Here is an 11652-nt window from a genome sequence, read left to right on the forward strand (position 1 = left end):
ATATAAATGAAATACAAAATTTCCAAAAATATTATACCTTAATTTTTTGTAATTACACTATATAATTGATTTTTTTTAATCATATACTGAATTTTAAATTATTCTGAATTTTTTGTAATTACACTATATAATTGATTTTTTTTAATCATATACTGAATTTTAAATTATTCTGAATATAATAAATTTTTGAATCATAATTAAGAAAAAATTAGGCATAAAAATCTTAAGATTTGGGAAAAAATCATAAAAAAAGTTATAAAAAAATGTATATGAAGAATTTAAATAAAAATAATTATAATTATAAAAAAATTAGCAAAAAATAATAAACTTGAATAAAAATAAAGAAAATGGCATCAAAAATAGCAAAAATTCATTTAAAAAAATTATAAAAAAATAGTAAGGAACTCTATATGAAAAATTTATAAAGCAGCGAAAAATCATAAAGCAAATTTAAAAATTTTCTAAGAGAACCATTTTTAAATAAATAAAATTCTGCAAAAAAATTTGTAGAAATTCATTTACAAAAAAATGTAAAGAAAAATTAGCAAAAAAACGAAGAAATTTAAAATAAAATAAATTGAAATTATTCTAAATAAAATAAATTTTTGAATAGAAATAAAAATAAAAATTCTGCATAAAACCATTCTAAAAAATTAGTAGAAATCGTACACAATTAATCATAAAAATAAATCGCAAGGAAGAAATAAAAAATTCAACTTAAAAAAAATTCTGACAAAAATAAGAAAACTACTTAGAAATAATCTTAACTACCTGCTAGTATTTTAAGCATTTTTCTAGTCGATTTTGCTTGATAAAAAAGCTGCAATCTCGCAAACACTCTTGCGACAAAAGCTTTATATACCTATAAGCATATCTAGCTTCCAACATATAGGTATGTACATATATGTACTAGGGTGTGTCAATAAACGATTTTTTCGCTTCGTATTCTAAAATATGAGAAAGCCTCTCCAAATATGAGCGCTTAATTCTAACGCGAAGATTTGAGTTTTTCTCTCTGATAATAAGGAAAATAGGTAAGTAGAGGGCCACCTTTTTTAACTATTAACAGAGAGAAAACCTCAAATCTCGCTGTTACTACTTGAAAAAATAAAACTATTGAAAAATAAGAATATCTCTCCAAATATAAGCTGCTCTTAATTTTAACGGGAAGGCGCGCCAATTAGCTTTTTTTTCATTATCAAACAGAAAAATTCGAAACTCGCAGTAACGATTTGAAAAAATATCTAAATTTTATAGAAAATTACATGCTTTACGAAAACGTTTTGAATGATATTTTCATTAAATCCTATTTTCAACCCAACTGTTTGAAAGATATTTTAATTATTGGTTGGTTGGAAGGTTTTAGTACATATTTTAAGGCAAATTTTTTTTTATGAATTTTTATAGCACAGGAAAAAAACTCATTATAAAGCGGCAACCGCATACTTTTATAGTAAATGCTCAGCGAAAAGAAACTATTCGTTCTTTTGACCCACCCTAAAGTACAGTTTTGAAAAAAGTTAGTTATGGATTGTTTGTCTGAACGTCAGTAAATAATTACACATTGCCGTATGCATAGGCACAACTCAAAGAAAATAGTTTGTTTTTTGCATCTTCTTCTTGCTGAGCATTGAACGAAAATGTGAAAAACGTGAAAAAGTACGCACAAGGTGAAAAAGCGTTAAATATGTATAATAAAATTTTTATGTTAGGTTCTTAAGCGGCTATACAAAGCCCACATACCGCCAGCGCACAAGTGGAAATTCGGTGAGAAAACAAAGATTCGCGCATGTTTCATTTTGTGACTTAAATAAATTTGCATTAAAAGTACCTCGTACCTGATAAATGACGCGTTTGCATAGTATACAAATGTTTGCGATAATTTTGAACCATTTTTCGACATTTTATAATTATCTGAACTTTCTGAGAAAAACACTGTAATAGACAGCTGTCAAGCTGGATAGCGAAAGTTAGATAAATATGTGAACTTAGTTTGCGACTCAGCCAAGATCTGATAGGCTTTACGTGAGCATATACCACAAACATTTTTTTGCGCTGATTAGCACAGCGTATATTTGAAGGTGTTTCAATTTATCACTCTGCTATCATATTCTACTTACTGGTGCTAACAAATGACCGGGACTGACAAAAAAAAAGCATACAGTATAACAACATTTCCACGTGTTTTAATATAAATCATTATTACCGCCTTCAACCTAGGCTCCTGAGCCAATACAAGCAATGCCAATGCTTATTATACATTTCCTTAGACTTGTTATAAGCCGCGGTTGAGATGGCCTTCAGTGGATGAATTTTAATGATTTCATCACGGTATGAATTGGCGCAATGTGTGTTCTCTGTGGTGGTATTTTAGTTACAAAAAGTAAATTCCCAGCAAACACAATCGTGCTAGTGGAATGTTACGGCACATTATCCTAATGTAAAATCCATAATTTTCTACCCACAAAACTGAACTTTTACGACAACTCGAAAAATTGCTTCATGTAGACGCCTCAAAACGACCAAGTAGTATCCCTTATTGAACATTTGGCCCTGTGGAACGAATTCATATTGAATCACACCACAACAATCAAGAAGTTTTGAACTCTCATTCTCTAGATTATCGTACAGTTTCGACGTCAAATTCATAATATCAGTTCTTGTCACCAGCCTGCCTACAGCCATCACAACCTACGTTGTAAAGTATATTTTTTGTGACCTTAGGTTGAATGGCTGATCAAAGATCGCACGTGGACTTCTATATGTAGGCCTTTGTAAAACCATAAAAAAGAAGAACTTCAGTTTTGCACAGACATTTAATTTCCATTTCCGAAAGTTCGCTGAAATACCTGAGAGAATGCGCTCCCAAGTGTTTAAGTCTTGAACTCCCAAACGTGCCGTCAGGAAGTAAGTGTTGAGTTGTTTCCACCTCATCTTCTTCCATACAACTTCTGCACGTTATGTTAATAAGTTCAAGGCTGGTATCGCTGCTCTACTATCTGCGTGGATAGTCACTTCTCTGAAGAAGGCTGCACTCCGGAGCAGTAAATCTACTGTTACCTTAATGGCTGCAACCTCGGTCTGGAAATCACTGCATTAGGCAGGAAATCTGAAGCTGGAGTTGATAGAGAGCTAATGTCAGTAAACCCCTCCACCAACTTTCCCATCAAGCTTCATATCCAACACTTTAAACGAAACGTGTTGTATCGATCCATAAATAAAAGATATTGAAGTCATCTGTTATGTCTCTGAGGCTAACAGGATGTTTTTCAAACTCTGTTTCTTTAACTTTTCCGCTGTTATCGTCTTTAACAGTGACGGATCAACAACTCGTATGATTCCAGTTTCCGATGACTTCATGAACGATACCGTAGGGCTAAGGCCATTTGAAACATAAAATTTTAAACAAAATTGTTGTCAACTTAACATGAACATAAAATCAAACCAAGGCAATCCGAGTTAAATTTGATTAGATAGTAAATCAGTTTCAAACATGTAATTTCGACTTAAAGAAATGTATGTACCCATTGTCTCTTTTATATATAAATAATTCCTGAAACTCTGGATAATTATTTTATTCGAAGACAATAAATGAAGATGAATCAACACGCAACACCTAAATCGGACTAACAGTTGCAAGTTGTGAAAGGCAAAACATTATTCCAGCTGGTAAAATTGGAATAATATTGTTAACGTCCTTTAAGAGATTCTTTCCAAACTAGACTAGAAAGTTAAGTTTTCATCTACAATTAGTTGACTTTTGTAGTTCGGAGGACCTCTTAGGGTTCACTATGGACCAGAAAGACGTTCGGGTAGTTGTCCAGCACTCACAAAAGCGTCATATTTACAGCGCTAGAATACCATTTGGTTAAGTATGCTCTACCAAGCAAGTTCATAGGCTTTCTAGTTGCCAATTTTAATACAAAAAAGCTTATTGCTAATGCTATAAGTTTAAATAACAAAAACTAGTCCAATTTGAACTCTTCTTAAAGGCTATCAAATGACTGACTGAGTATCTTTTCTCATGCTGACGGAGTTCTATTAAATATTCGTATAAGTTTTGTTCAAAGTAAGATTTCAATAAGAAAAAAATTTCATAGTAGTTAGCGCTGATTAGAGAGCGAACAATCAAGTTGCAAGCTAATTTTTAATTTTCAAAAATTAAAATTGATTTACAAATAATAATTTTGATGAAAATAAACAAGCAACAGCTCCTCCAAAACGCAACGAAGCACAAAATATTACACGAGTAAATGTTTGATTCATTTAATCGGTACCAACTGCAAAATATTACAAGCAAAATTACAGCGGCTATTAAGCTAATTGACTAACTGATTTCTTATCTGAAAATAATTAAAAACATTTGTCTTCCAAATAAGTGAATGACAAATACTTTCGACCGACTGATTAAAAGTTTCATTCGAAAATTTCCATTTAGAAACACAAATACATCTACATATATATTCATTTCGAAGTTTATTGGCGCCATTAAATACGGTTAAATAAATTAAGACACGCCGGCATGCAAGCGGGAAAAAACTCTGTCTAATTTGACATAACAAATTATTTAATGAGCATCGACACCCACAAATGTGAAGATTAGACAAATTATAGAGTTATTGTGCAAAAGCTTATTCGAAGTGTTCTTCGAATCAGACAGTTACACATGTCACGAAGTGACTTTCAATTTGCGTCTATATTTGCATTGTAAAGGCAATTTTTAATCGTAATTTATTTGAACAGTTTGACTTGTCTTCACTTCAGGCATAGCTCAATCTTAAGGTGTTGCAAAAAGCTTTTATTAAAATACTATTTTGAATAAAATAAATTGATTCTGCCGAAAAACCCATTTGTTCTGTTTTTTTTTTTTTTTGTAAGTCCTGTGTACTTTGGAAAGCACCTTGTATGGTAAAAGAAAGACATAAGTTTTTGCAGCACGGAACTCAAACATCACAAACATTCAAAATAAATATTTTGAGGTCATAAAATAAACAAAAACAAAAACTACGGTAAATATGTAGAATCCAAAGCACATCATGGTTGCATTAACTATTCAAAATCATTAAAAGTGACCATTAAAAAGACCATTTGAATGCTCTATTTCTAGATAAAATAGTAATTTTTAAAATTTATTTATTAAAATATAAGATGTGGACTCTTGAACACTCTAATGATTTTGTCGATGACAATATAACGTTTACTGAAAAATACATTGATTCGCGATCCATTGCTTCCTTGATTCGACGTACTCCAACTTACATCGAGTCAAAGACAATTACTATTCCTTAAGTGATAATAGAACATTCCTGAGATTAAGCACTTACTACAAGTATAGAACTTTATTAATATCATGCTTAAGTGGATAGGTTCGTCATAAGTGTAGAAAATTAGAAAAGTTGAAAAAAGTATCAATATACGGAGCTAAATCAAGCGAATACGGTGATTGCGGCACGTTGTAGTATGCGACGGAGCGTTATCGTGGTGCAAAAATCAAGAGTTGTCGGCTCAGAATTCTAGTCGTGGCGGTACTCGAAGAAAGCTGTCAACATAATCTTGATTTTTTCACCTGCTTTGAAGTGGTTTTTTTAGTTGTTGTTGATGTCCGTCCTAGACGTGATTCTTCGTAAAACATTCCCGACCCTCTTTTTTATTTATATTTTTTCTACATTTTGCTCACAGTATTATATAAATTTAATATCATGCATGTGTTCAGAAATAAATTTCCGAATGAAATTTATGTTTTGGGGTCAAAGCTAAATACATCGTATACGTATAGTTTGGGATTGCAGAAATCAGATAGGAACTAATAGTTTGTGAAATTTTTACGGGACCATCTTCAAAACGAGATATAGGTCAATTGGGCCAAAAGATTTGATTAGCTAAAGAAATTGGAAAGTCATTGAAATTCCACCAGAGAAAGATAACATAGTAGAAAATCCTCGATAACTGAACAACTCGACTTTTTCTTTTTTGATAGTTCGAAAGTATAGTCCTTTAAGAACATACTGTAAAATTTTTGAAAGGATATTCTATGTAAATAAATTTTAGCTTCTACAGCCGTTTTAGCAGATAGCGCTGGTATCTAAAATATAGACACTCTAAACTTTAAACTCATTTATCTCAAAACTACTTTTATCGGCGTGCCGTGGCTGAAAAAAAACTAAGCTTCCCAATAACTTGAAAATTTAATATGGTGTTTATAAGATCAATCGCTGAGACTACAATCTAATTTTAATTTTAAGAACTTCGATTTTTTGTCGATCTAAAACTGGTCCAAAAATAGCTGTTTTCAAAATCTGAACTGCAAAAGCGCGAAATTTTTTAATTTTCAATTTTTTTTGGTTGTAGTCCCAGCGATAGCTACACTCCTACTAATTAATAATTTATTAAGTTTTTATGTTTCAGATGTTCAGAAGAGTCAAAATCAACAACGGCACCGGGAGTCATCTTTTAAGATAGCTTTTTTAGACGCTATTTTTAATATTGTTAAAAAAAATGTTTATTTAATAAAATATGTTTTAATAAAAAAATATTTTTGTACTTTTCATAAACTGTAAAAATTTTAAATTGATTGCTCTTTTTTTAAACCTTAATTTGAGGGTTCTAAATCACCGTGACCCCATAAGTAAAATCTTTCGAAGCGAAGCAGAAGTTTTTCTAATAAATATTTCAAAATTAATACACACATCTATAATGTATGCTTTATTATTCTAGGTATACGGAATTGAAGTGAAATGCTTTAAGATTTGCGCGAAAACTACAATTAACTGAAGATCTCTTGCCGATAGCTGTGGTTAGTGTAATCTCTAATCGATACAATTAAATTGATTAGCAACTCGGGTATTAAAGTAACTGATAGCCATTTCAAAATGCATAAAATTATGTGTAATTTCCGCCAAGCATTGACAATTATATTGTTATGCTTCAATGTACTGACGTCAGCACAAAGTAATGATAAACCCAATATAGTAATTATATTGGCTGATGATCTGGTGAGTACCGACTACCTCACTTCAATATTCGTAAATTTTACCATATGCACGTTAATTTTCAGGGTGTGGACGATGTCAGTTTTCGTGGTTCCAATCAATTTTTGACACCCAACATCGATGCTTTGGCTTATAGTGGCGTTATTCTGAAAAACCTCTACGCAGCAACTATGTGCACGCCTTCGCGATCGGCGCTACTAACCGGAAAATATCCAATACATACAGGTGATGTAACTATTGATATGAATGAATAACGCTGACTCATTCATTTAGTAAAGTTTTACATTAGACTAAGTAGCTAATAAATGTAAGTATAGTAAGATCTAATCTGCATGACGGAGCAACATACTTCTAAAAGGAGTCGGGTGTCGTTATCGTCTATTAAATTTGACATATGTCCTATTTAGTATAAAGTTTTTCCATAAAAGTCTGTGGACGACGGATCAATTCACTGCTAGATGGAGCTGAGTATCGATATGGCCTCCAAAATATGAACTCTCTTCATAAGAGTTTTTGAAACACGGAACTATTCACTTCTAGAAAAAGCTGGGTATCGATAAGACACCCTAAATTTGTGGTCTCTCTGTTCTCTGGGCGTCTGCGGAAGAATGTCGATCTATCTTTAAACCGTTGCGGTATATTAAGTTTCTCTATTTCAAAACGTACTCAAGTCGAACAGATGATTATATGGAGTTACCTCAATACTTATAGGACTTAATAAATATAGCATAAATTAAGGAGTGCCATTCTTAGAGGAATTGTAGCGTGTAACAAACTTTAGTTAAAAGGTGATCGATAATATAGTTACTATTCCGAAATTATGATGTCAAAAACGATCAATGAATATTAAATCGAGATCATGACAACATGACAGTTCGGTTCCATTTTGTGAAAAGGTATTAAGATTAAAAAAATCTAGGGAGCTTTCCTGTTTGAGATTGAGAAACTTTTTCGACGGACTTATATGAATGGTCATGATCAAAACTAAATTCGAAGCTAACTTAGAGATATGCGTTATTAGTCTGGAAAATAAAGATGATTTAGGAGATAAGGTTCAGTTCAATTTTGAGGTAAATTATTATGATTTAAAAAATATAGGGAACTTTCCTGTTTAAGTTTGAGAAGCTGTTTCGTCGAAGCTATGTGTATGTGTATGTGTGGTCGTGGCGGCTATTAAAACTAACGTCCAAGTTAATGAATACGAGTAGGTCTGTGTTATTAGCCTGGAGTTTAATTATGGTGCCGTTTTTTAGTAGAGGGGCTTTGAGTCAACTTTTGAGAGAGATATTTAAGAAAAATCTGGGAAAATTTCATGTTGGAGTTTAAGATCTCATTACGTCGGTTTAAATGAAAAAAAAAAATAGCTTAGACTAAAAATGGACTGATATTTTATTCTTTAGGACTAAGTTAACTCTCTTCTTACGACATTGATTAAATCAAAATCGTACCGCTTTCTTTCAGGCATGCAACACTATGTCATACCGAACTATCAACCCTGGGGTCTGCCGCTAAATGAAACAACAATGGCGCAAGTCTTCAAAGAACACGGCTACTACACGAGCATAATTGGCAAATGGCATCAAGGTTTTTCACGTAAAGCATACACGCCGACAAAACGAGGTTTCGATCATCACTTCGGCTACTTGGGTGCTGGCATTGATTACTACAATCATACGCTGGATGCTACGGTGAGTTCAAAATTCCTAAATTAAAACTCAACACGCGATGCAAATTATGTCTGTATGTAAATATGGATATGAAATATTTGCATACCAAAAAATGCTCGTATTTACTGACTAACAATAATAAAAGTATTTCTATAGGCACAAAATTTATCATTAGGTCACGATTTCCGTGACAACTTGGCTGTGTCGCGAGAACATATCGGCACTTATGTCACAGATCTACTCACCGATGCGGCGACCGAACTGATAAGCAAACACGATGCTACCGAAAAGCCATTGTTTTTGTTTCTGGCAGAGCTGGCACCACATGCTGGGATTAATGACACACCATTACAGGCGCCACCAGAGGAAGTTGAAAAATTTGCATACATTAAAGATGTGAATAGGCGAACGTATGCGGGTAAGTTAAGGCAGTAAAATGTTACTTTAAGGATGATTTCATGTTTCTCGTCAACAATGTGGGCATGTTTCCACATACAATCGGTGTTTAATGATTCACCCAGAAGCTCATAAAATGAGTTGCTCAGAGTTCCCAATTGAGCTCCGGAGTGCCAAATGGTTATGGCTGCCAAAGCAGCAGAAAACATTCTTGAAGTAATTTCGAGGCATAGTACCGAGTTGACAGTTCTTAGCCGGATAAAAAAACGGATTCCGTTCCGGTTACTTAGACCCGATTGTCGTGGGAACGGATGGTTTTCAAGTAATCTATATCTTTGAACCAGGTCCAAAAGGTCTCTACATTAGTCTAAAGGAATACTCTTTTTAAGCCAGACAACTATCTGAGAACCACTTTTATATATGCTGGCGTTCACAGTGCAGTGCTTGCCACTACTGCCTTCATTTAAGAAGAAATATATAGTATATACATATATCTCAAAAGTACTTCAACTTTCTTCACATTTTATTCCTAGCTATGGTTTCGAAGCTTGATCAGAGTGTGGGTTCCGTAATAGATGCGCTCGCAAATAAAGGCATACTCAACAATACCATTCTACTATTTTTATCCGACAACGGTGGACCCACGACAGGGTTTTTGGCTACTACCGCCTCCAATTATCCATTCAGAGGTGTAAGTACAAATGTTGAATTCAAGTTGTACTTTAAAAACTTAACTTTGCATTTCCCAAACAGCAAAAGAACTCGCCCTGGGAGGGTGGCATACGCTCGTCGGGCGTGATTTGGTCACCGCTGCTTGAAAATTTAGGCACCGTTTGGAAACAACAGATTTATATTGGTGATCTGCTACCCACCTTAGCCGCGGCGGCCAACATACAACTCGACACACAGCAAATGAACCTCGACGGTTTGAATTTATGGTCTGCACTCAAATATGGTTACGATGCCGTGGAACGTGAGATTGTGCACAATATCGATGATATCTTCGGGTATGTCTCATATGGTAAAGGTAAATGGAAATTTATCAATGGCACCACAGATGATGGCATCCACGATGGCTGGCTCAGTGTGCGCCAAAACGACACTAGCGCGGAGATGGATCCGCGTGCTGTCAATTATGAGGAGTCCATTATGAACACTACCGTGTGGAAGCACTTATCCGCGATAAAGGCGAAAGCGGCGCTATCGGGTTCCGTCAACATAACGAAATTGCGTCAAGATGCGGCAGTTAATTGTATGATTTCCAATGTAACGCAGGTCACAGCATGTGAACCGCTGGTCGGGCCCTGTCTCTTCGATATCGATGTGGATCCGTGCGAATACAATAATTTATACGAAACGATGAGTGATGGCACGGTGGTGCAGGAACTGCTTAAACGCGTTGCGTACTTTCGTGAGAGTGCGCATGCCCCGAATAATAAACCGTTAGATCCGAAGAGTGACCCGCGACTGTACGATGGCGAGTGGACGTGGTGGGAAGATGTGCAAGATGGTTTGGACGATGATCACAACGCCGGTGGTGATGATAGTGCGATGAATTTACGACTGAATGGTTTGCTATTGACTCTGTCGTTCGGCACTCTGTTTGTTATTAACCTTTTAAAGTACTCCTGTAGGCTATAAGCATTAACGAGACATGTATATATGCTATAAATTAATTATTATTAACATATGTAAATAAAATTCTGTTGTATCATTCAAGAGATGAACACAATTTTTCTAGTAGGGATTTTTCTTTTGACTATGATTTGGTAAAAAGTTACTTATTTCTTTTAAATATCTATTCCTTACAGAACTCTATATATTGTCGACCAAAGTGAAAAATATTTTTTTTATATATAAATAACGAAAGTATTAATTTTAATTTTTTTTTTTTATCTAAAAGCAGTAACGAAAAAGATAAAATAAAAAAGGCTAAAAAGGTAAAAAAAAAAAACAAAACTAAAATAAAATCCAATCCCACCAAACACTCAACATAACCTTTCGAGGCCTTCGTTTTGACTTTGGGACCATTTGTTGAGTTTCACCACATTTAGACCATGATCTTTTTCGTTCAATATTGTCGTATTTGATCCACTTTTCGTCTGCTGTTACCACTCGCCTCAGAAATGGTTCGATTTCATTTTGTTTCAGCAAAGAATCGCTGATGTTAATTCAATCTATTAAATTCTTCACAGACAATTCGTGTGGTATCCAAACATCGAGCTTCTTTTTGTAGTCAGCCTATTTTAAATGGTTCAAAACCATTTGATGATAAATGTGAAGTTCCATAGCGATGTCATAGCTGACTATGTGACGGTCCTGGTCAATCTTTTCCATAATTTCATCCACCTTTTCAACGATAGGTCGACCAGAGCGAGATGCATCTTTCTCATCGAAATTTTTAGAAAAGAAGCGAGCGACATTGTTGTACTACACGAACTGATACAGCAAGAGTCTCCGCAAATTTCACAAACCAAACATAAAATTTAGACTATTTAGAATTAAAAAGTGGTTTTATTTATTTTTAATATGCGATTAAAAACATTGTTTTATGGCAATGTAAAAAATAATTATTTTTTCTAACAATCTTTCTTAATAAA

The 11652-nt window shown here is 33.9% G+C and overlaps 1 protein-coding gene across 1 annotated transcript in view; it reads left to right on the forward strand.

Moving 5' to 3' along the window:
* Window positions 1-10773, forward strand: part of LOC108977769 (arylsulfatase B) — a 12387-nt gene extending 1614 nt beyond the window's left edge. Inside the window, exons 2-7 of the mRNA XM_018947655.1 lie at window positions 6715-6992; window positions 7055-7214; window positions 8451-8677; window positions 8813-9074; window positions 9586-9743; window positions 9806-10773. Of these exons, the coding sequence (XP_018803200.1) occupies window positions 6870-6992; window positions 7055-7214; window positions 8451-8677; window positions 8813-9074; window positions 9586-9743; window positions 9806-10693 (1818 nt within the window). The 5' untranslated portion in view covers window positions 6715-6869 and the 3' untranslated portion in view covers window positions 10694-10773. The remainder of the gene's footprint in view (window positions 1-6714; window positions 6993-7054; window positions 7215-8450; window positions 8678-8812; window positions 9075-9585; window positions 9744-9805) is intronic.
* The last annotated feature ends 879 nt before the right edge of the window (window positions 10774-11652 follow it).

This window comes from Bactrocera latifrons, unplaced genomic scaffold (assembly GCF_001853355.1).
Source record: "Bactrocera latifrons isolate USDA-ARS-PBARC rearing strain unplaced genomic scaffold, ASM185335v1 scaffold_95, whole genome shotgun sequence".
In the NCBI taxonomy this organism is placed as follows: domain Eukaryota; kingdom Metazoa; phylum Arthropoda; class Insecta; order Diptera; family Tephritidae; genus Bactrocera; species Bactrocera latifrons.